The 26409-nt window shown below is 46.9% G+C and overlaps 1 protein-coding gene across 2 annotated transcripts in view; it reads left to right on the forward strand.

Annotated features, from left to right (window-relative positions):
* The window catches only part of PUM2 (pumilio RNA binding family member 2), a 755055-nt gene that overhangs the window by 223867 nt on the left and 504779 nt on the right, over positions 1–26409 (forward strand). For both annotated transcript variants that reach the window (XM_086926282.1, XM_086926283.1), the window contains exon 10: positions 7419–7557. In XM_086926282.1, coding sequence (XP_086782408.1) covers positions 7419–7557 — 139 coding nt within the window. The remainder of the gene's footprint in view (positions 1–7418; positions 7558–26409) is intronic.

Raw genomic sequence — 26409 nt, forward strand, 5'->3', positions numbered from 1 at the left:
GGAAGGCAAGACCTAAGCAAAAGTAGTGAAAGACCATCTACATCAGGCGTAGGAACATCAACAACCAATCCCAATGTGACTTTTTTTAGAGAAAAATCAAACCCTTCGAGAAGAACCAGGAGGAGCAAGAAAAACAGCTCAAGAAGATCCAGTGGCAAAACACACGAGGAGCCTAAAAACCTAGTTATTAATCTCTCAAAACAAAACATTACAAAGTTTGTAATGCAAGTTCTACAAAAAGGCACAACGTTTGTACAAACCCATCATTCCAATCCTTTGGATACACAAATATGCATTTATAAATTCATGAGGTCACTGAGATTGAAACACTTTTTCTCCAATGTTGCACCCAAACCAACAGAACCCAAAAAAGATACGCTTTTGGGTTTACGCAACAAAAGCAAGTTTATCCCTACTATTAGCCATAAAGTATTGGATGCCTTTGAGAAGGTTGTTTCTAAGGACATTGAGACCATGTACAAGCAACCCAAATCCAAAACCACCTATCTCACAAGAAAAGAACAACAAACCTTAAAAAAATTGGCAAATAATTCTGATATCACCATTCGACAAGCAGATAAAGGAGGTTCGCTAGTTATTCTAGACACTGAATTCTACACAGATCGAGTAAACAAACATGTACAGGATATCCACACCTATTTCAAAATTGACCAGGATCCAACCAGAGAATTTTTGAAAATACTAATTTACCATCCTAGATCAAGCCTTAAATAAAGGAACTATTGGAACAAAAGAAAAAGAATATTTAATCAAACAGAACCCAGCAATACCATACATCTATATGATACCGAAGGTGCATAAACATTCTACGCACCCTCCTTGCAGACCTATTGTGTTAACAGTGAACTCCATTCATGAGCCAGTGGGAAAGTATCTGGACAAACACTTACAACCGATAGTACAGACAATGTCAACCTACATCAAAGATACTACAAATTTCTTTCCTCACCATTCTGGAAGATAATGCAAACACCTATACCAAAGAAATGATTATGTGCACCATCAATGTTAATGCTTTATATACTTCAATTCCACACAATTTAGGATTGGAAGCAGTGGCAACACACCCAATGTTGACGGATATGAAAGAAGATTTGAAAACATTCATCATGAATCTATTGCACTTTACGCTTTACTATAGTTATTTTACATGGAACAATCAATTTTTCATTCAATCATCTGGAACATCGATGGGAAATTGTGCGGCTCCTGCATACACTAACATTTTCATGTATCAGTTTGAGCTCAACAATATTTTGAACAATCATGAATGGTCAAACAACCTTCTGTACAAAAGGTATATAGATGACATTTTCATTTTGTGGAAAGGGTCAGAACAAGATTTGATACAGGCTATATGGAAATTAAATCAAGTAAACGACAGAATTGGGTTCACACATACTTTACACAGAGAACAAATACATTTTCTGGATGTCATGATACAGAACGTAAATGGGAAATTGGAAACCAGAGCATATACCAAAAGTACCGATAGGAATAATCTATTACACTTTCAAAACTTTCATCAATACTCACTCAAGAAACACCTTCCATATTCTCAACTATTAAGACTGAAAAGAATTTCATCGACCAAGGAATCACAATGAGAGCATGCAAATGACCCTGACCAAATTTGAAGAGCGAGGGTATCCAAAGGTAATCCTAGAAGAAGCAGTTTGAAAGCACAGAAATTGAACCGCATGACCTTACTAACACCACAAACCAAATCAAAAGATGAGCAAAGGATGGTTTTCATTTCAAAATACTCCACACATAGTCACCAAATCAAAAGGATAATCCTTAAGCACTGGTCGCTAATAACCATGGAGGACGATTTCAATGGAATATACTCCTTACCACCTAGGTTCGCATATCAACGCACAAGAAATATCAAGGAATTATTGAATCACAAAGACAAGATACCATCTACGTACAAAGGAACTTTACCATGCCACAAATGGGGGAACTGAAATGGAATCATAAAAGGTAAAGAGTTCCAACATCCCAGTCGAGGAACCACAATCAAATTAAAAGTCACTGCCACATGTGACCGTTTCAACCTAATCTATATGATTAAATGCCCATGTGGCTTAGTTTATGTTGGCAAAACGGAGCGAAAAATCAAAATCAGATTAACTGAACATAAGAGTAACATTCGCACTAGAAGCGCAAAATCACCATTGGTGCCACATTGTAATGCTCACAATCATACTCCCATCCAACTTCGATTTTTAGTTTTGGAACAACCACAGATTCTTTCTGGAAGAGACAATACCCAATATTTACTGCGCCGTGAAGTATTCTGGATTCTTTTTATGTACTGCCCATCCAAAAGGATTAAATGACCTTATAGACTTTAATTGTTTTCTGTAAACATCATTTACATTTTGGGCACTGATCATGAATGAAACTGTTAACCATTTTGCTTTTCGAGAATAAGGAGAAACAGCAATGACATAAGTTGTGCGGTAGAATATTTGAAATATTCATTTTCATGTACTTTTATTTTAGGCAATCATTTAAATGTACACATCCGTTTGTACCTTCATGAAGATGAATTGATTATCACTTTGACATGTACAATGAAAGTTGCAGCATAGGTTTTACAATCACCAGTTGGTCGACACTAAATTTCACCCATCGTACAAAACACTTGGTACTTTGTTTGATATCTTGAGTTCCAATTTTAGTTTTTATTTTTTTCACATTTAAAGCTTAGAAACCGCACTTTGTTTTACGGTGGGGATCAGCATTCACCAATCATCCACCTTTTAGTACTTTGTTTAGTCTTATTGTAGTCCCGATCACATCGGAACTACCAATCTCTCATTGGAGTGTCAGAAGCCACGTGGGCGCTGCTCGCGCTGGTTTTCTGTATTTGTTCCACCCACGCGGACACATCTTTGAATACTTCCAGGAGTATCGGCAACAGACCGCCAGAAGCGTGTTCGCGTTTAAATTTCGGCAAGTTAGCGTTTTTCATGTACGGATTTGATCACCCGAGGAAAGACAGGTTCTCGGTGACTGTATTTGTTCCTGTTTTTTCACAGACCTTTAAGACTCATTCAGAACGTGCATTTTAAAGATCATACTGCAACAGGCTTTTCGTAAGTGATCTTTACGTTTTTCACCCTTGGCACATTGAAACAAGGTATTCACAAACCATTTATAATCTTCACTTTATTATTATTTTTTGATTATCATGTTTTAGACAAACCTACATTATTTCATGGAAGTTGGAGAACGTGCTCCACACGCATTGAGAAATTTTAGGTATGTTCTCACATTTCTTGACTGGTAGACATTGGGTTTGCCTATCACATCAAGTAGTGTCTGCACGGCGCGCATTCACTTTTTTGTTCCTTCCGTTTTTGGCACTCTTGTTTTATGCACATGTCACACAAATACATACCAGCACACTGTAGTGATTTTTGACTGTTTGACACTTTTAATAGACCATCTGGGATATAAGGCCATTTATTGTTTAAACAGTTTATTACTTCTGTTTGTTTACAAACAAGATTTGAGGACACTGGATGTTTATTATGTTGTGTACATTCTTCCTAACAGTAAAGGACGCCCCTGAAGAAGGGCATCATGCCCGAAATGCATTGGGCTAGAATAATATCGTTCTGTTGAATCTTCTGATGTGAACCTAACATCATAATTATTTGAAAAAAGATAAGAATCAAAGGAAAGTAAAGAAGTGAATTCAAAATAAACAACTTTATTGGAAGACTGTAACAAAACGGCTCATGAAGTGTTTTTTTCAAAAACATTACTTACAGAGTGCATTTGGGGATGTTGCTCACAGTCTGATCAATGCTATTAACTTCTAATCCTGGTGAGGCACACACAGCCTTGCATCCTTCCGAGGTGGATAATTCAAGCAACTTAACATAGGTAAAAATAACATCGACTAGTTGAACCACCCCAGTTTCAGTGCAGTACACAAGCATAGCACACTCTTGGTGCTATAGCCTGGAATGCAACACACCCCTTCCCACAAACTGCGCAGGAGTACACCACTGGTTTCCCACTGCACACCGATGGGCGCACATGCCCTTCCAGGCAGAAACAAGCCTTTGTCCCTCCCAGCTCTGAACTTCACTCACTCTTTGGTGATATCACGGCTGTGAACACTTCCAGGTTGTCCTCGCTGCGGCTGTAGATCTGGTTCATGTCTTCAGCCCCAGCGCTTTGCTGGTCAGCTCCGCGAGAGTGCTCCTGTCCTGCCCCGTCCTGAGACTGCCCCCTTAAGAACACTTGTTGGTGCCTCGCTGCTCAATGGCCTGGACACAAAGTACGTGCACGATGTGACACAGAGCAGTGTACACGTGTGAAATATGAATTATTTTCATAAAGGATCCATTTAGATGTATATTGCTGCATTCTGGGTAATGCGTATTCTAAAATCCCCCCTATTCAAGATATTGTGAAGCAGATGCCCCATTAATTTCAGGGCAGAGCTGAAAGGGGATCGATTTTAATTTCTTTGTGTATACTTAATGAAACTCTCACTGTTGTCAAAATACATAATTCTAGACAGGTCGCACGCATACACTGTTGCCTAATCATTGCACAATCAAACAAGATCAAGCAGTCCTCTAAGCTGGTGGATGGTAGAGTTTTCCATACCTAGGCTTTAGAGGGAAGCTGGTGGGCAGTGTGTAATGTGACAAAGTTAATATCGGCTCCAAGTCAGTACAATATCACCCCGCCTGTAAGAGAGGCGCTGGGACTCCCACAGGGAGATGGGGGCGATGGACATTTGTTTTACATGGCCCATGTGCCTCGGAGGTGGTGGGACTCCAGCAGAAAGCTGGGGCAAGGAGCAGTGACTTGTATCGCACTGCCTACCAGGTAGGTGCCAAGTTTAAGTCTAGTTGTTGTCCTGGAGTCTGAGATGAGGGAAAGGTACAAGGGGATGGTGGAACGGGCAGCCTGGAGCACTAACATGCGAGGGAGGAGAGAGACGGGGTCACAAACTACTATAGGGTAACAACGCAGGAGGGGGGCCGGGCGCGCAAAGGCATAGTGGGTAAAAGGGAGCGGGAGGGGGTAGACCAGTGAAACAGCAAAGTGAGAGAAGGACAGTGCAAGCGGTGACACACGACGAAGAGTAGCTGCAGACATATTTAAATTGCACAGTAATGCGAAATCGGAACAAAGAAACAAGCTGGCATCATGCTTCTTTACAAAGTTATATTTTCAATAAAGAAGTGGTTTGGCTAGCCGCGCTATAAGTAAGAAGTGCGGCTGCCAAAATGCTGCATGCCATGGATCACACATACTAAAATGAGCATACATAACACAACATATTGAAATAAGTGAAATAAAGCACGGCGCCATTTATATTAAAAGTATGTGTGTGGCGGCCCGTGGTAAACAAATAGAAAAATAACTTTTGTCGGCCGGCTGCGAGCGTGGTTGACCACAGAGGTAACCGTGTGTCTTGGTGCAGCTCGCTTGTGCACCTGTGTTTTGAGTTCCGTCTGACCCCTTAATAAACAAACAAAACTATAGTGGTGAGGTGTGTGGGAGCAGAGATCTGAAGGAGCCAGCCAGCGCTGACCTGCTCCTTGTCTCAGGATCTTAAAACGAGCCTAGCACCATTGTTAAAAGTGCACGCCAGTGTTTTAAAAGTGAAAGCCCTAACATTAAGCTTGGTCCCGGGAGAGGGCGGAATTAAATGAGCAAATAAACAAACCAGGAGCGAGGGGCGGGTGGTGGTAGGGGTGACAACACAGAGGAATAATAATGACAGCGGCCATGCATATTATGGGCGCCATGGCAAACAAGCACTAACGAGTGGCAGCGACGGCGGAAAGTAACCTTTCCTCATCCTAGTGTATACAAGCTAAGGCTCCTGCTTTCCCTCGTAAAGCGCACCGCAGAACGTGCATTAGTATTACACCCACTATTCTGCTAATGCTGATATTGACGCTGGTACAGCCGCACTTCTGCTTCTGGGTAACGTTTGCCTTGTAAACAAAAGGAATCCAACTCTGGGGAAGATGGTCCAACATGTGGTTTTGAGCACTTAGTGTTTAGTAAAATACCCCTCACACACCAAAAGGCCCCTTGGTGTCATGCTTCATCATCGGGGTCTTCGCACCCCTCTAACGGGATGCGGCGTGCTACGACCTACGGCTACGTGGGAGCACTTTATAGTTATTGACTATATGTGGTGCATGTGTTTTTAAGGGTGTATTTATAAGTGAGTGGTGGGACGTGGTGAAGGTTAAAAAGTACCTGGCACGTGAGTATACTCGAAAAAATTTTATTCCTAACTCCGGCTGGTACTATTAAAAAAAAAGTGCAGTGCGAGATCAGATCTGTCGTGATTATGGACAGGACCTCAGGTGTGCGTCGAACCAGGCAGCACTTGACTAGAAATGTGTAACAGACAACGAAAGGAATATTTGTGCAAAGTTTGAAGACTGTGAAATACGATAGTCATTCCGTTTAATGCATTGTGAGTAGTATTATGGAACTAATGATGATTAATAATGGTCATGCGCAAGTCTACCTACCCAAACACATATCTCATAACTTCTAGTATAGCTTTTCTGATAACATTCTCCACAAAATACTCTTCGGGGTAACTTATAATAACAATCACGAATATCCCATACCCTGACTTTCCCACAATTGTAGTGGACCCACAATATCCATAGCCAAATTAATCCACTGTCACTCAGGTGATTTCACAAATTTTACCTGGTATGGATCAGTGAAATGGGAATTCTTGCTGATGAGTAATGGATCACATCCTCACATAGTGTTCCATCTATTTATATTGCTCAGGCCACCAGAAAAATGTTCTGATCCTCCGTTTCTTGGCGCTCACTTCTGCATGATCCTCACGGGCTACATGTTAAGTTTTCACAACATATATCACCAATGCAAAGTCTTTCTGTTTAGCATACAGTCCTCTGCTTGTGCTTTTCCAAAAGTGTTTAAGGTTATTCATACCAGTACCTGATTTCATTTTCTTTTGAGAACATAAAGCCAGTTTGTATTTTTTCAGTTAACTGGACTATATCATGATTGATTTAATTAGTTAAAAAAAGGTATGAAATGTTGCCTCTTATAGCCATATTTCTTGTTATTTTCAATGTTGAAAAATAAAATCACTTGAAATCGGGAAATATAGTTAAAAATGTGTTTCAGCATACATTGCATGGTCATATTCTGCCACATGTGCATTTAGGGAGAATTCACGAGTGGTAGAACTAGGAGTATAAGAAAATATTCTTTAGTTCAGTTTATATAAGTAGTTCCTAATTTAAAATATGTAAATTGATAGTCATTGTAGTTGTTGATTTGCTTCTTTACAGTATTTATCCCAAAATGTGAATTACTTTTCATATATCTTTTTGTTGTATTTATAGGTACTTCGAGCAGGAGCAAATCAGCGTCCTTTAACTCCAAATCAGGCTCAGCAAGGGCAGCAGGCAGAATCACTTGCTGCAGCAGCGGCTGCCAACTCTGCTTTGGCTTTTAGTCAAGGACTTGCAACAGGCATGCCAGGTAGAACATACACATTGTTTTTGTAGTCTGTTCTATTAGAGATTCCCATTTCATGATACCATACTTTGCATTTCAATTTCTCACACACCTTTTGCCCTTCTCCATCATGAATATTTCTTTATTGATCATCAACATTTAATATTTCTTCCAGTGTGTGGTATTCCAAAGGTTTCAAAAATACACCCCCAAAACCTTTACATTTTTTTAAACATAACTTCTCAGAGTCACATTTTCCTTCCTAATCATTGATTTTTGATACAATAATGGCTTATTAAATGAAAGGAAATGGCTAGAAAAGTGATTTTAATACAGTTTGCTAAATGATAGAGAAAAAAAATGGACTACCACTATAGTTATCTAGGAGCTCCACAGCCTCCATGCAGTGTAGCGGTTGTTGAAAATCTTTTTCTTGTACATTTTTTTTAGCTCTGTAGAGAACGAGTCCTGAGTTTGGCTTCACTGTACATTATTTCTTGCCTGAAAAAATATTTTATTTTCTGCAATGTTATCCTATGGTAGGATTGGTCAATGAGGCATTAAGGTACAGTTCAGCTACTTAAAGGATAAATCTCCAGGAGTTACAACGAGTTGTGGGCAAGGTCCAAGGCAGCACCAGCAGCACTTGGATGGCCGGATGCAGGGGTGCATAACTGCGTTGCGTGCCCCTTGCCACTCTATTGGGAGCATTCTTAGAGTAAAGAGGCTGCATGCTTGGGCTGGGAGGCCAGTCGGGCTGATCAAGCAGGAGGGCTCAGGCATCACTATGCTCTGGAAGTAGGGACACCTTTGGTCCTCTTTTTTATGGGTGTAGAGGTGTCTTTAGGCGTCTGTTTTTCTTACTGGGTGCCGTCATGGTAAAGGGGGCCTGTGTACAGATGCTGCAAGTGAAAGTTCACTGGGTGCGAAACCACGGTGGACTTTGTCTCTGGATGGCTGGGGACCACGATGACCTAGTTGGCCCACTTAAAGTCAGGCTTGGAGCAATGGGTGCAGTGGTGTCTTCAGGCGTCTGTTTTGTGCCGTCACAAAGCCATCACATGAGTCTTTTGTTGCCCTCAGAATGCAGGGAAGAAGGTACGCTGCTTCTTGGGAGGTCTTGGTCCCTGGGTGAGGTGCTGACAGCTTTCCCAGGTTTTGGGGACTCAGCAACTGCATGACAAGTAGACTTATGGCTCAAATGTCGCTGTTAGCCAGGCCGGCAGGGTTGGCGGCAGGTGAGCAGCTGGGTCTTCAGTTATTGCAGGATGCGACTTTTCATGTCCTTCAATGTCTTTCAGGTCTGCAGGATCTGATTTCCTGGTGCCACGGTCTCCCCTAAATACTGCATTGAGGAGCATTATGGGAGTGTAGAGTAGTAGCCAATGGCTACTTACCCATGGGGGGTCACTAAGCCCCCTATGTTACAACTTCCTGTGGAAAGTGCGCGTAACCCTGTCCCAGAGCTTTTAAGTGTATCAACACAAAGATGGGTGTAGGAAGTTGGGTATCGGTTGCATTAACCACCCCCCACGTTTTGCTAGACTACTGATGCACTTTGGCTTGATGTGCCCTGGGTCCCTCCCAATCAGGTTCCCAGGGCCTGTGTTCTGTCCCAGAAACTGTACCTTGTACCCCCAATTGGCACTTCTCTGGCCACATGTCAGTCCCTTGTAAAAGGTACTATGGGTACTGTGAGAAAGTGCCCTCTTTCTTGTATGGTATGTCCCCACTTTTTGCTGAATTGCTGATGCTCTTTGACTGAGTGTGCCCTGGGCTACTGATAATCCGGTACCAAGGCCTGTATGTTCCTTCCCTAAAACTGCATTGAAGCCTAAACCCAATTGGCATCTCTGGCCACATATTAGCCCCTAGTCAATGGTACCACAGGTACCCAGGGCACTGTGACCAGAGAAGGCCTCTAAGGGCTGCAGTACTTATTGTGCCACCCTTAGATGCCCTGTACCCTGACACTCACACACTGCCCTTGCAGGCTGAGTGTCCTGGTAAAGAACTAAACAGAGAGAAAGAAAGAGGGCATTTACCAGGGGCTGACATATGGCCAGAGATGCCAATTGGTGTTTAGTTTCAACACAGTTTTAGGAAGGGAACACAGGCCCTGTGCACCTGATTGGCAGGAGCCCAGGTCACACTCAGTCAAAGAGCATCAGCAATTCAGCAAAAAGTGGGGGCATACCATGCAAGAAAGTTGGCACTTTCTCACAGGAATACATTGACTGTTTTTCTCTGAGAAATATTTCAAGTGTGGCGTTGATTTGTATGGAAACCTGAAATATTACAATTGTGCAAAACAGATTTCACTTGCCTTTTCTCTAGGAAATTTCCCAGTGTGATATCTAGGCATATCACACCGAGTAGAAAAAGTAACTTGCAAAGTAATCTTAAAAAGTAACTAAAAAGTAATCTGTACAGTAATTTCGAATCTTTGACTTCACTGTATTTCAAACAACTGAATTTGAATTTGCATTCAATGTGTATTCACTGGATAATATTTTTCAAATAATTTCACTTACCTGTGCCAGGCTTAGCTTGGTTTTAGAAATAAAATAACTTAATAATATTTTTATACAAACTAAATTGGTTTGAGTTCAGTCTTTGAGTGTGTGCCATCATTTGCTGACTGAGTGTGTAAATGCTTAACACTATTCTCTGATAAAGCCCTACTGCTCACCCTCGGTACCACAAATGGAGAGTAGGGTGCTGTCTACCTTTACCTCTGTCTACCTTTGGGGTTACACTGGACTCTTTGCACACTATAACTCATTTTGGTATAGTATATACAGAGCCAGCTTCCTACATTGGTGGATGAGAGGTGGGATATACAACTTTGCATTTGTTGGACTAACTTGGTTATCACCTGATCACACAACAGAACTCTTAAATTGTCTTTAGAATTCTGATTTTTTTAATTGACACATTTTTCCAAATTACTAATAGTCTTGTTAGGGCCTTGCTTAAGTCCCTTTAGAATTTTAGAAAAATAAAAGTTCACTTTAGCTAGGGATAAGAGGGGTTAAAAGTTTTTTTTAACAATGTCATTTAACAAGAACTCAGCATTTAGTGAAGATAACCACAATGGCATAGAGAACCAGGTTGATAAGCTCAACCTCGCTCCTAATCTCCACTCATCTCCAATTATCTCCACTTAGAATTTAGGGAGTTAAGGTCTCTATGCAAACTGAAACATATAATCACTGCTTCCTATCCTTCCAAACAAAAGCTCCAGGAGCTGTCTGCAGGGTATGTTAAGGGCCATCCTTCTGAGAATGGTGAAGACCTCTCAGATTAAGAAGTTGATGGAGGGAGTGAGGCTAACTACCAACCTCCCCCACTTCATAAGGAGAGAAGGGCCCCAGTGGCGCCCACTCCAAAAATAAACCCCTCAGTAAGCACCTAGAGCCCACACAGGTGGATCAGGTGCTGCTGAGGAAATTGAGGACAGCCTCAATGAGGAGGACAACCTTTTAGCAAAGTTGACCAAAAGATTGGATCTAGAGACCACACTCCTGGCTCTAGGGAAAGAGAGAGTAGAGCTGGGCTTAGCTCCCATCAATGGTCGCAGCAATTGACTAAATCAGGATAACGAGCAATCTTATGATCCTAAAACCCCTAAAGGGGGTTCACAGCCTTTGCAAGGGCCTATGAAATGAGAAAAGTGAAGAAGTTCCACGGGGGGGCACTCCTTTGGGAACTGTTCACTGGTAACTGCAGGGACAGACTCCTAAACCTTACAGGGGCACATGCTGGGTCTTATGACCTCACGAAGAGGACTCTGGTTGAGGGATTTGGACTCACAACTGAGGATTACAGAATTAGATTCATGGGGGCTCATAAAACCAATCCTGGATTGACTTCGTTGACTATACAATTCAAATACAATTCTCATAGTCTGGAACAACTTACCAGCGAGTTTCCCCAAGGAAACTAGTTTACTACCATTCAGAAAAAAGCTGAAAACGGTTTTGTTTCAGGAAGCATGGGGTACGCTTTAGTGGCCCCCTTGTGCGTTCCAGGTGCATCCGCTGATAAGCGCTTAGAGACCCCGAGGTGATAAGGCGCTCTATACATTCAAAATACAAATACTAATACTCAGTTAAGACACTAGATGGTTGGTTAACTTGAAATAATGTGCATGATTTTATAAGACTTTAGAATTTGTTTATGAAAGAACATATTTTAAGTAATTGCACTTACGAAAAGTTACATAGGCATTTGTTAGACCTAGGTCTAATTTCTCCCCAAGAATTGGGAAAGAAGGCAGACCACTGGGTCAAGACAAGGGTGTCAAAAACAACCACTGGATGTGACCAAAAGAAAGGGTTACAAAACCTCCCATGGGAAAAGGGGGTGAGAACTCTCAAGATAAACAGCATGAGTCTTCAAAAGTGCCCCAAAAACCTACAAAGGGGTGTGGGTCCCAAAACTATTCCCAGTCCAATAATGAGAACAAGGGAAAGAACTTTGATACACTAAAGGCTTGGTTTAACAACCGTAAGAAGTTGGGACACTTAACTGGAGATGCTACTTGTCCTAACAAGAAGCCCCCTAGTCCTCCTACAACTACTCCTGGTGTAGTCAGTCTCCAGATGGAATCAACAGTGTGCCTTTTACAGGGATCTGCTGTGAGAAGTTGGCCTGATATGCAGTGCTCACTATTCTAGTGATCACTATATATCAGTCCAAACAACCCTTATTGATGATTGGTTGTAAGTCAACCTTATAGACCAGCTATCCTAGTAGCATGGATACGAGCAGTCTTCGGGCTAAACTCTAAAGGGCGTGTTAAGCCAGCTGTTATACCATCACATATACCCCTTCAACACCAAGTGAAAGGACACCACACAAGTGTTATGAAAATAAACAGTGTATTTATTTAGATCACAACAGCCCTGTATTCTTTATGAGGACAGGGTACTAAGCACACAACAAAACTCTTACGAAAATACTTTAAGTTGCACAATTTACACAAATGCCCGAGGGGCACGGAAAACCATATACTATGGAAGTGGAATGCAAAATTACTAGCAGGTAAGTACTGGACTAATAGGCTTTGGAATCGCTAGGACTACGTTACTGAACCTTCAGATTACTAGTAGGAGGCCTTGGGGACTCGGGTGCAGAGTGTGCACTCTCACGCGGGATGCGGGACAGTCTATGGAGGCTAGTAAAAGCAAAGTTAGTGTTCTCGGGCGAACCCGATATGGTAGGCTGAAAACGAGAGTGGATCTGGACCCTTGGATAGTGAAGCTATGCTGGGGCACCGAAATGCCGAAGTTACCTAGCCCAGGGGCTGCGGCTGCATAGGGTTCAAGTGTCGTCGGAAACCCTCGTTGACGAACCAGGAGCCTGAAAGAAGGAGTTGCTGGCAGGCGACCAGTGAAGATTGTTCGATGGATCCAAGCCTGGATCGAAGATGGAAGACACCTGTAAGCAGAGGGGACCAAGTCCTGAATCACTAGCCAGTGATCAGATGGGCACCAGGATGGCACCGGATGGAGTCACCTCGTCCAGGTGAGTGGGCGACGCTGGGCTCTGCAGTCTCACGGACCAGGAGGCGTTGTCGGCGACCAGGATGGAGGTGCGAGCTGTCCCACGATGGTTGATGCTGTCGACGTCGCTGGACCCAGGATTGGGGCAACAAGTCTTGGCAAATTCAAGCCCACACGGTGGACCTAAAATGGCGTCTGGAGTGGACCAGGAGGGTCCGGGGTGCTCCTCTTTTGGAAGGGAGCAAGGGCCAGTCTGGAGCAACCAGACTAGCAGTGGTGATGTCGTCGGTCGTCGTCGGGAAGGCCACAAGCCAGCGGGCTAGTAACCAGACAACGCGGTAAGCAGCCAAAAAGCAGAAGGGCCCCACGCAGATCTCGTGGATGCTGGGGGGCTGGTCTTCGGTGCTGGAGCTGCTCAGGGTCGGGGCTTCTCGGACCCCAAAGCACTCACCAGAGGATCCCTCGGCGGTCGTGCTGGATAGAAGTCGTGCAGTTCTGATGATGGCCGGTCCCTCGAGGTCTCGTCGCACCTACGGTTCTCAGCTTAGCTGTAGAGGTAGGTAGAGGTCAGAGGTGCCAGGGAAGCCGGGTCTCGTCGTGCTGGTCGGTCGGATTCCGGAGGAAGGACGTGCAGCAAACCGCAGTGTTCTTGGATGGTGTCTGCGGGTGCAGGGTGACTACTCCTTAGTCGCAAGGGAGAAATCTTGAGAAGAGTCGAGAGTTCCTTTCGCAGAAAGTAGTTTCTTGATTCAAAGATGATCTAATTTGGAAGGGTCCCCGCTCCTGCCTTTATCCTAAAGAAAGGGGTGGGTAGGCGACTAGGTCCTGCCCTAGGGGTGGGACCAGGAAGGGGGGTGGTTACACCCCTCTCCCATGCCGGACTTTCCCCAGCTCAGGGGCTGGTGTGCCCCTGGAACTGGTTCTAGCCGGCAGATGCGTAGTGAGCACCGGGGTGCCACTTGCAGTCACCTTCCTGTAAAGCCCTGCCTACCCAGGATACACAAAACCCTGTCTGGGATGGTGCTAGCACCGCCCCTGACAGGAAACCCTTTGTCCAAGCTCCCCTCGCTGGAAGGACTCCCAGCTGCAGGGGGTCAGACTTGTGTCTGTGGTGGCAGCATCCATTTTGTGATGCTGAGTCTTGAGTTAACGTTAACCGGGGTTCACAGTTACATACATGTCGTGTCCCTCTAGAAGGGTGGAATGCTAACCCCGTTGCCAGAATTGGCGAGGGGTTAGTATTCCAATTCGTATGACACCTTACTCGACATGTTTTGATAAAGCGATACCAAAGATAGCATATAACCGCGAGGATTATAGTGCACTTAAGAGTATATGGTATGCGTTATCATGGAACAGCTATTAGGACTTGGTTCCGCAAGCTGCAAACGGGCTCAGCTCATGCCAGAGCACCATCTCACACGATTCCAAGCACTCTGCCTTCAGGATTGTCAAGGCCCGCCATAGGAGTGACTGATAGGAATCTGTGTGTCCATTTTAGGGTTAGATATAGGTATACTATATCTAAAGCAAAGTGTGATTACACCACCTTGCCCCAGCTGTCGTGCAGCCAGTTGTGTCAGATTTAGATGGCCAGCCAGGGGTGGCATAATACATGCTGCAGCCCCTGGTAGGCTCTGGGTACACCTATGCCCTGAGTTACAGGGTCTGATAAGGTGGCCCAGTACCAATTGGAAATGTACCTAAGGTACATGGAATCCATTTTAGAGAGAGAGCAGTAGGCTTGGGGTCCTGATTGGCAGGGCCCCAGGTCAACTAAGTCGGAAAACCAGCCAAACACCAGGCGAAAAGTTGGGGGCAACCATAGTCAGGTATCCACCTTCCTACATCTGCACATACACTGAACTATGCGCAGGCTCATGGGACCTTGGTGTATAGGGGCTAGGGGCCAGATGTATGACTTTCATTTAGCGCCTCACATTTTGTGACTCATTGCGAGTACGTATGTACAACAGTATTATTACACTGTTTTGCAATTCCAGATGGGGTCACAAATTGCGAAGCTCATTAATATTAATGAACCTCTCGCAATTTGCGAGCCCATTGGGAATGCCAGCCCTCCCAGGGATGGTGGCCTGCTGGGCTACTTGAAGTAGGTGGTAAACTGTGAGTGTTTTGCGACCACAAATGCGGTCGCAAAACACTAGTACATAGCATGTTGGCTCACTATTGGGAAGGGACGCCTCTTCCTAATAGCGAGAGTCGCAAATGCTATTTGTACGTGCAATTTCTTATTTTTTGCGGCCGCAAACTTGAGGTTCTCCCGTTTGCGGATGCAAAAAAGGGTTGTACATCTGGCCCTTAGCACCCACGAGCCCAGGACCGACTAGCTATAGTGTCTCACTCGCTCTCCTACACAAACACAGAGAAGCAAATGATCAGACAACCAGAACACAACACTTCCGGATCCACCTTTTCGCTCGCACTCTCGCTCCTGTCCACAATAAGATCTCAACGCGACACAAATATAGTTCAAAATGTTTATTTTATTAAAGTGCTCTAACATGCAGTATACATGCCACAACAAGCAGAAAAATGCATAACAGAAATAGTTAGCCTCGCAGCCAGTCCATAGATTATGAAGGAAGATGTAATTGTATAAAGACAATCGAGAAAGGACTACAGTGCCTAACCTCCCTCCCCTTGGAAATAGAAGTACTATTATATAATAGAAGATGTCTGGGTTCTGTTAGCAGACCCCATACCTTAGAGCATAGATAGGATTTCTACATCGAAGGTGGGTGTTGCTCTTCTTCCTGGAAAGGTCCCTCTCCAAGTGTGTCTCACCTTTACATGTATCCCCATAATATCAAAGAACGAGTCTCCAGCAGCAGCTGCAGTGGTATGTTTTGTCTAGGTGCTATGGCCTGAACAGCACAGAATAACAAGGGGCATTGTTTCTTGACCTTGCTCACAATGTTCAGACTAAACTCCAGGAACAGGCAGAGAACGAACATAGCAGACCGTTCTCATGTGAAATGTATAAACAGTCTTGCAAAAATAAATGTCCGAGGCATGTGAGCTGTAGATCACGTGCTTTGCATAGCCTGCCATCTAGTATTGGGCCTGGATGTTTGCATTTTGTTTTTGTTTCAAGAAATCTTTTCCAGTCACAAGGTAGGTCACTACTCCTTTCGGTGATAGTGCGCATGGGCTTCTGCTCCATTATTAGATAGTTTTTTTCCACTATCGGGTTCGGATGTGCATTGCTGCGCTCCGGTTCGGCACTGTTTCTCTGGTTCCCTTTGACGCGCAATCTACTACCCTCGACGATATTGTTTCTAGATTGCTTTTCCCATTCTCTTCATATTTTTTCGACTCCAAGATCTTCGAAAATTTCCACTCACCGACCTGCACAAAGTGTGCAACCTCTGTTTATCCCCAGAACATGACGAGAAAGACTGCGATGCATGCTCATCGTTTCTATCAAAGAAGACGCTTAGTGCCCGTCGGGCTTGATGTCACGTGACAAGCTTTGCACCGGACATCTTCGGCGAAGATTCACACCGAGAAGAAATACATGGTCAAGGAGCCGAGGAAGACTAACACATCTCCTTGCCCGAGGCCGAATCTGACATGGAAGAAGTTACACGGTTTAGCATACCGTGAGTACAGAAACCCCTTTGCCCCAAATATACAAGACCAAAACGGCTCCGGACCTTCCTCTGTTTGCGGGCCAAGGTTGGCATGAGAGATTCGAGAGCCAAAACACAAAAAGAAGCCTTCTGGCTCGGGACAGAGTCGGCCCCATGCTGGCGCCGAACCGAAATCCTCGGTTCTGAAATCCAAGCATGTCCTGGTCCATGTTCTATCTTTGTTGAAGACTAAATCTTAGGTAACGAAAAGTTTGGAGCCAAATGTTTCAACACCGAAAATGTCAAGTAAAGATAAAAAGACTCCGCCAAAAGAGTCTCTGTCTGACGTTTCACCTTCGGATCCGAAACAGAAATAACTGGTTATCTGATAGATACATCTAGCCACAGATTCCTTAACTAAGAATATCATCAGGTGTCAGACTTTTTTTTGCAGAAGCACCTCTGTGCGCCGGGTGGTGGCGCCACACGACCCCGCCTGACGTCGCCACGGACGTGACGTCAGAGAGGTCATATAAGTACCTCCCGGCGCGCTGATGTGAGTTTCCTTTTTTCCGCGTGCAACGAAGATCCGGATTTAGCGGTTCCTATGGCCTGTTTTCAGGCCCCGTTGACGGTTCGCGTCTGGAACAGTGTGCGAGGCCTTCAGGTTTTAAAACGTGTACCTCCTGTTCGTGGCAAATGTCCGCAAAGGACCCACACCTTATTTGCATCTGGTGTCTGGGCGAAAACCACGACTCAACGGATTGCGACGCCTGCCAACACGTCAAGCCGAAGTCCCGCAGAAGCGCGGGATGAAGCTGCTTTCGGCTTGCCTGTCCCGGTCGGAGTCGTCACGTGCCCTGGCCTCCTCTTTGGCGGCAGGTCCCGGTGGAAGTGGGTTCCATTTGCGGCGACGGTCACGGTCTGATTCCCTGGTGCGTCATTCCCCCTTCCAGGTTAGCCACGGCACATGTCACAGAGGTCCTCAACCTCCCTTCCTTCTGTTTTCAGGGTCACTAGTTCCCGGAATTCTCCCGACGTGCACCCCCGGGAGGCATCCCCCACCTATCCATCTTATCCTGGCGCGGGGTCGACTCAGACCCGAATGGAGGCCTATGCTGCGGTTCTGCAGACCTCCCTTGGGTCCCCTCCTCTCCCTGGGGCATCCTCAGAAACTCTGCTATGTGTAGGGTCCCCGGCGGACTCGCCGGTGGGTTCGCCCCTGGCGCCGGCTGGGTCCCCCTCTTCGATCCATAGCACCCCTAACACACCGCTTAGTCCAGTGGTCCTCCCTGTGGCGTCGCAGGTGGTTGCTGGTGCTTGCAGCTTTGCTTCGAGCCCACCTCGGCCTTCTGGACAAGAGGCTGCCTGTTCAGAGGCGGGGTCAGCGCCGTAGACTCGCCTCCCCTGCTCCGACTCCATTCCTTACTTCTGAGTCGGAGACTGCTGTGGTTGAGGCTGAGTCTGCGCTGGTCTGGCGCCGTCGGCTTGCCTCCCCGGCTCCATCACCGTTCTCTTCTTGGGAACCCGAGCCTGTCGTGGTTGAGGCTGAGTTGGCACCGGACAAAGTCGAGTCAGCGCCGGACGAGGCAGAGTCGGTGCCAGGCAGGGTCGGCGCCAGGCAGGGTCGGCGCCAACAGAGGTCGCCCTGGCGCCACCACAACACCTGATTATTGACTCCTCTCCGGAGGCTTCTGAGGGGAGTTCGGCCTCGCCTCAACGCCCGGCGACGTCAAATCTGTCCTTGCAACCCCCTCCTCCCCCCTTGGAATTTGTGGCACCGGCGGACTCCCCACCTCCTCAGGAGCTCCATCAGGACTCCCCACCTCCTCAGGAGCCCCATCAGGACTCCCCACCTCCTCAGGAGCCCCAAAAGGACTCTCCACCTCCTCAGGAGCCCCAACAGGACTCTCCACCTCCTCAGGAGCCCCATCAGGACTCCTCGCCTCCTCAGGAGCCCCATCAGGACCCTCCTTCATCAATGGTTGGTCCTCTGCTTCAGGATACTCTTTTCTTGAAGCTCATGTACTACACAGTCACACTCTTCGTGGGGGGTGCATTTCCCCTCCCAGTCAGAGGAGGTAGACTGGAGATCTGAGGATCTTCTCAACAGTTATGCAGGTTCCTCTTTACAGCTCCTATTGGCACCTTCGGTGCCTCTGCTGCAACTCCCTTAGGATGTGTCTTTTTTTTCTTTAGGTGTTACCCTACTCTATGCCTGCTGGACAGCTCCTCTGAGGCAGGTCGTCCCAGCTGCTGCGCCCTGCGTCGGTCTGTCATGGGTGAGTTCTCAACATGGCCTTCAAGCTGCCTTATTGGGCAGCCCTTGCTAATTTTGGTTACACCACCTTGTCTCCGTGGTTGTTGGCTCTGTGCATGTTTTAGTGGTGGTCCGCATCAGCATGCTTCAGCGTGATTGTGACTAGGTGTGCTCTTGGCGTGTCTTTTTTTCCCACCTGTACTTCTGAGACGTTGCTCAGTTCCTGCCACTTGCCCTTCGCTTCCTGGATGCTTCCTCTCCGGCCACCCTGGCGTGGCTAGCCTGGTAGGCTCTAGTTACTTCTCTCCATGTTGTCTTCTAGCTTTGGTTGGTGTCAACCTAGTACGCCATTGAGCTCTGAGAGTAGTCCTCCTTCCTTCCTTCGTTATAGCTCTCTTATGTTATAGGATATGGCTAATGCTGTTTCTACATCTCATACTCACACGGGTATGATGTTGTGCCATTCTGGCAGTTTTGTGATAACTTATCTCCCATTGTCTTTTGGTCTTCCGAGCTACCTGGGTTGCTGTCTGGCTGCTCCGCCACAGCCTTCCCCATAGTCTGTCACTCTGTTGCCCGCTCAGTGCCTCAGGCACTTTCTATGGTTTTGTCGCAGACCTATCTCCCACTTCGGGTATGGCTGCTGTATCTATTCGAAGTTAAGGAAACTGCGGCTAGATGTCTCTTTCAGATGTACAAGTTAATTCCCTTCGGTAACGATGTATCTGGTAGAGACGTTATCTAGCCGCAGATTCCTTAACGCCCACCCATCCTCCCCGTTCTGTGAGGACCTTGCCAGGTGGGCCTCTCAACTTTGCCTCCTTTCCTTTGCCATTGGTTTTCTTCCAGGGTGCTCAAGTTGTTGCGCCACCTTTAGGAATTGCCATATGCGGCTGCCTCCCTCCAAGTGGCTTCTTTCCTGTAAAACAGTGCTTTTTGATTCACCTTCATCAGAAGATTCTTATTCTTCTCCTGTTGCCTTCCCTCCCTCACGCCTTCTCCGTTGACTCCAAACTCTTGTCTCCTCTATAGTCAACTTCTTTGGGGAGCTGCTGGATTGTGTTTCGGCCTTCCATTACTACAAGGGAAGTGCAATTTTTGTTCATACCTTCTCGCAGTAGATTGTTGTTTTTACTGTGCTTCGTCCTTGCTGGCCGGCACAGTTCTACGTGGTAATAACAGTCTACCATTGTCTGTTGAGATATTCTCCCCTTTTACTCAGCCTTTGGGAACGGTCCATGGTTCTTTCTCTGAGCTTTGCTCTGCCTTTCCTTCACTTAAGTGTAGACACTGTCTGATACTGTCTTTTATGATGGTGTTTTGCAACATCCGCCTTCTTTATTTTACAGATTTTTCACCTTTGCACACTGTCCCCATACTTTCACAGTTTTGTGGATGGCTCCACGTTGTGCCGCAGAAAAGTTTCTCAGAAAAAACTGACGTCAGCGCGCCGGGAGGGACTTGTATGACCTCGCTGACGTTACGTCGTGGATGACGTCAGGGCGGGGTCGTGTGGCGTCATCCCCCGGCACGCAGAGGTGCTGCTGCAAAAAGTTTTCCTGATCCAGTCTGACGGCAGGGGATATTCACAGTTAAGGAATCTGCGGCTAGACAACGTCTCTACCAGATACATCATTACCGAAGGTAAGTAACTCGTACATTAACCCAAATACTGGACATATTCATGCAAAACCGCTTCTAAAAAGGAAACTGGGCCAACAGGATGAGCACCACATGCCCCTGAAGAAAAGGAATGTGGGTACTAACACTTCACCACCTTATGTTTCACCTACTAATCCTTAGTTTTGCAGCGTGAATTTTTTTGGATTCACTATGCTGTGCATTATTCCGCGGTCTAGTGGTTGGGTCCGGAATCGTAGTCTTTTCTTTGTTTTTTTTCCCCTTTTTTTCGTAGCCCAGGTGGGCGTCAACGTCCCACCTTTTGGTGTCCTTCCTGTGACGTCGGCATGCTTCCTGCGGAAGCTCCCACCCCTGGGCGCCATCTTCAGATTCTTTTTTCCATCGTTGGATCTGGATCGTTCCCGAGAGGTCTCCAGAGATTGGGAGAAAAGAAGATAGACTCGAGTTTTTGGAGAAATAACATTGGAGAAGACGAAGGAAGACTACACCATCGAAAGGAATACGAAGAAGGGAGAAATTTCGAGATTCTGCGACGTCCAGAGGAGAATGCGCAATCAGGGGGCCCCCTGAACGCAAGACATGGACAACACCATTTAAATTCTGCTGCAACTGCCATCATAAGTGTGAGAAGGTGGCCTGATATGCAGTGCTCACTATTCTAGTGAACACTATGTATCAGTCCAGCAACCCTTATTGATGATTGGTTGTAAGTCAACCTTATAGACCAGCTATCCTAGTAGCGTGGATACGAGCAGTCTAAGGCTAAAGACTCGAGAGGGCGTGTTAAGCCAGCTGTTTACCACACATATACCCCTTGAATACCAAGTGAAAGGACACCACACAAGTGTTATGAAAATAAACAGTTATTTATTTAAAGATCACAACAGCCCTGTACTCTTTATGAGGACAGGGTACTAAGCACAAACCAAAAACTCTTACAAAATACTTAAGTTAGCACAGTATATACAAATGCCCGAGGGGCACGAAAAACCATATACTCTGAAAGTGGAATGCGAAATTACTAGCAGGTAAGTACAGTACTAATAGCTTTTGGAATCGCTAGGACTTGACTAGGGAATCGTTAGATTACGTCTAGGAGGCCTAGGGGACTCGGGTGCAGTGTGTGCACTCTCACGCGAGATGCGGGACAAAAGTCTATGGTAGCTAGGAATTAGAAAGTTAGTGTTCTCGGGCGAACCCGACCTGGTAGGGAGAAAACGAAAGTAGATTCTGACCCTTGGATAGTGAGGCTATGCTGGGGCACCGAAATGCCGAAGTTACCTAGCCCAGGGGCTGCAGCTGCATAGGTCTGAAAAGACGTCGGGAATCCTCGTAGACGGACCAGGAGCCGGAAGAAAAGATGCTGGCCGGTGACCAGTGAAGAAAGTTCAGTTGGATCCAAGCCTGGATCTCGAAGATAGATGACACCTGAAAGCAGAGGGGACCAAGTTCGAGACTACTAGCCAGTAGTCAGTGGGCACCAGGAGGGCACCGGATGGTAGCCACCTCGACTAGGTGAGTGGGTGACGCTTGACTCGAAGATCTCACGGACCAGGAGGCGTTGTCGGCGACCAGGATGGAGGATCGAGCTGTCCCACGAAGATGGAAGCTGTCGGCGTCGCTGGACCCAGGATTGGGCAACAAAGCCTTGGCAAATTCAAGCCCACGCGGTGGACCTAAAATGGCGTCTGGAGTGGACCAGGAGGGTCCGGGGTGCCTCTCTTGAACAAGGAAGCAAGAGCCAGCCTGGAGCAACCAGACCAGCAGTCGTGAAGTCGTTGGGCGTCGTTCAGAAGGCCACAAGCCAGCCGGCTAGTAGCCAAACAACGCGGTGCACAGCAAACAGCAGAAGGGCCCCACGCCGATCGTGGAGATGCAGGGGGGCTGATCTTGGGTGCTGGAGCTGCGCAGGGTCGGGGCTTCTCGGACCCCAAAGCACTCACCAGTGGAGGACACGGTGGGCTTGCAGTAAAGATGTCGTGCAGTCTTGGCGATCGTCGGTCCCTTGAGGTCTCGTCGCACTCACGGTTCTCAGCTTGGCTGTAGAGGTGAGTAGAGGTCAGAGGTGCCAGGGAAGCCGGGTCTCGTCGAGCTGGGTCGTCGGATTCGTGATGAAGGACTTGCAGCAGACCGCAGTGTTCTTTAGGATGGTGCCCGCTTGATGCAGGGTGACTACTCCTTAGCCACAAGGGAGAATCTTGAAGAAGAAATCGTGAAGTCCTTTCGAAGAAAGTGGTATCTTGATTCCAAAGATGATCTAATCTTAACAGGGGGCCCGCTCCTATCTTTATACTAAAAAAGGGGGCTGACCCGGTGACTAGGTCCTGCCTATGGGTGGGACTAGGTGGGGGGTGGTTACACCCCTCAGCCATGCCGGACTTCCCCAGGCCAGGGGCTGGTGTGCCCCTGGAACTGGTTCAGACCGGCCTATGCGTAGTGAGCACCGGGGTGCCACTCAGCAGTCACCTTCCTGTAAAGCCCTGCCTACCCAGGATACACAAAACCATGTCTGGGACGGTGCTAGCACCGCCCCTGACAGGAAACCCTTTGTCCAGGCTCCCCTCACTGGAAGGACTCCCAGCTGCAGGGGGTCAGACTCGTGTCTGTGGTGGCAGCATCCATTTTGTGGAGCTGAGGCTTCAGTTAACTTTAACCGGGGTTCACAGTTACATACATGTCGTGTCCCTCTAGAAGGGTGGAATGCTAACCCCGTCGCCAGAATTGGCGAGGGGTTAGTATTCCAATTCGTATGACACCTTACTCGACATGTTTTGATAAAGCAATACCAAAGATAGCATTTAACCGCGAGGATTATAATGCACTTAAGAGTATATGGTATGCGATATCATGGAACAGCTATTAGGACTTGATTCCGCAAGCTGCAGACAGGCTCAGCTCATGCCAGAGCACCATCTCACATGATTCCAAGCACTCTGCCTTCAGGATTGTCAAGGCCTGCCATAGGAGTGACTGATAGGAATCTGTGTGTCCATTTTAGGGTTAGGTATAGGTATACTACACCTACAGCAAAGGGTGATTACACGACTTTGCCCCAGCTGTCATGCAGCCAGTTGTGTCAAATTTAGGAGGCCAGCCAGGGGTGGCATAATACATGCTGCAGCCCCTGGCAGCCCTGGGTACACCTATGCCCTGAGTTACAGGGTCTGATAAGGTGGCCCAGTACCAATTGGAAATGTACCTAGGGTACATGGAATCCATTTTAAAGAGAGAGCAGTAGGCCTGGGGTCCTGATTGGCAGGGTCCCAGGTCGACTATGTCCAAAACCAGCTAAAACACAGGGCAAAAAAATTGGGGGCAACCATAGTCAGGAGGTACCTTCCTACAATAAGCACACGCAGAAGGACCAACACCCAGTCTGTAACCTCAGCCAGGTCGACCACGAAAGCAGAGACTGCAACGCCTGCTCCGCATTCACCCCAAAGACCCTTCGAGTGAGAGAGAGGCAAAGGATTGCAAACTACGCCATGCAAGGCAAGGGCCAACCTCTGTCCCTTCGAGACCTGGGACTCTCGACCGACGAGGAGGATTACGTCGCCGAAGAAGACATCGGCTACACGGTCGCAGATACCGATAATAAGAAGACTACTGAAAAGGTAGGAGAATAGACGCCCCAAAAAGGCCCGAAAGACTCTCGACAGTCTACCCAAGACTCTCGAAAAAAACGAGGGTAAGACCCCGAAAGCACGGACGCCAAAAACTTCGGCATCCGCAGCGACATCCAGGCCCAGCGGATCCTCTCAGGACTCCCTGGCGCCGAAGGACGGCGACCAACCAAAGTCGTCGAAAAGCCTCCAAGAAAAGGAGCGATCGACTACGAAAACATCTTTGAAGTCGACGACGAAAGACGCAATACCAGCCCCGACGCCAGAACAGCGTCGCCGCCGAAACCAGTCTCAACGCCGAAACCCATCTCGAAGCCATCTAGCGCGCCAAAGAGACCGGCACAACCACTCAACGCCGAACAGGCAGCGGAGATGGAAAGAAAGAAGAGTCTCGAGGCAGAGATGGAGAACATCCTGCAGCGAAAGAAAGATTTTGAAGAAGAAAAGAAATCTTACACAATTTCTTCGAGGCCAAAGTCACCAGAAGTACAGGTGGTCGAAGAGGAAGATTTCGAAGTAGAACAAGTGTCGGAGGCATCATCATCGTCGACGCCCACCTGGGCTACGAAAAAAAAAAAAATGAAAAGACTACGATTCCGGACCCAACCACTAGACCGCGGAATAATGCACAGCATAGTGAATCCAGAAAGATCTTCAAGCTGCAAAACTACACCGACAGGTAGGAAACTATTCGTTTTGCACCGTGAATCTTTATCGATTCACTATGCTATGCATTATTCCACGGTCTAGTGGTTGGGTCTGGAATCAGTCATTTTTTATTTTTTTGTAGCCCAGGTGGGCGTAGATGTCCCACCTTTCGGTGTCCTTCCGTGACGTAGGCACACTTCCTGCGGAAGCTCCCAACCTTGGGCGCAATCTTCAGATTCTTTTTTCCGCCATTGGGTCTGGATCTTTCCCGAAAGGCTCCAGAGTTTTGGACGGGAGAAGACGCAGAAGAGTCAAATTCTGCACAGGAGAGACTGAGAACACGACGAGAGAGAAAACACCTACAAGCCAGGACAATGAAAGAGAAGGAAAACTTCAAGAACTTTGACGTCCAACAGAGAATGTGCACAGGGGGCCCCCTGAGCGTGGGAAATGGACAACACTCCTTTTAAATTCTGCCGTAACTGCCACCACAAGTGCGCGTAGAAAGATCAGCACCCGGTTTGCAACCTCTGCATACCGGTGGACCACGAGAGCAAAGACTGCAACACTTGCTCGACCTTCACACAGAAGACTCTCCGCGTTATAGAGCGGCAGAGAAGAGACAACTACAGCATGCAGCGGACAGAGCAACAGCTGCCCCTCCAAGACTTGAGGTCAGCGAGCGACGACGAGGACAACATCGCCGGAGAAGACGACTACACGGTCGTAGAGACCTATAAGAAAACTTCTAACAAGGTAGGAGAGTCGCCGACCCCAAAAGCCCCGACAGGCCCTCGAAGGTCTGAATCAGACTCTCGAAAAAATGAGTCTAAGTCCTCAAGGGGCACTGGCGTCGAAAACATAGACGGCCGCAGCTGCACCCAAGGACAAAGAGCCCAGGAGATCCTTCGAAAAGGACTCCCAGGCGGCAAAGACCAATGAAACGCCAAGGTCGTCGAAGCCCATCCCCGAAGCGGAACGTTCGACTTCAAAAGAGAATGGCCCTGAAGGTCGCCTCAACGACTACGAAGGAACCGAAAGGCACATCGACGTCTAAATACACGACAGAGAGACCGGTCAAACAGTCCGATGCCGAACTGAAAAGACGGCTCGTGGCTGAAATGGACAACTTCCTTCAGAGAAATAAGGAGTTCGACGAAAAACTAAAAAAAAATCACAATTCCGTTGAAAACCCTTTGAAGCCTTCGCCACCAGACAACATTGGAGCATACAATATAGTTGTAAAAAACGCTCAACGGCGTTTGGAGTCAAACTTGACTAAGAAAAGCAAAAATCTGACTTCCTATTGGAGACCCTACTCCCCACGCAGACCAGGAGCCAGTATCTTATAATGCTTGAAAGTGTCATGGCTCGGGGGAAGGAGGCGTTCAAGGAACCGGCGACATGCAAGTCCGTTACGCCAAGGACAGAGAAAAAATACAAACACTCCACAAAAGATCCCCTGTACATCAGAGGGACAGTCCTAGCGGGCTCCATTATCACGGCGACCTCAAGGAAGAGGGCAAATGTACCGACAACATCAGGGCCACCACCATACAAGGAAAGCAGGAGGATGAACCTAGCGGGGAAAAAGATTG

Source organism: Lissotriton vulgaris, chromosome 6 (genome assembly GCF_964263255.1).
Source record: "Lissotriton vulgaris chromosome 6, aLisVul1.2, whole genome shotgun sequence".
NCBI lineage: Eukaryota > Metazoa > Chordata > Amphibia > Caudata > Salamandridae > Lissotriton > Lissotriton vulgaris.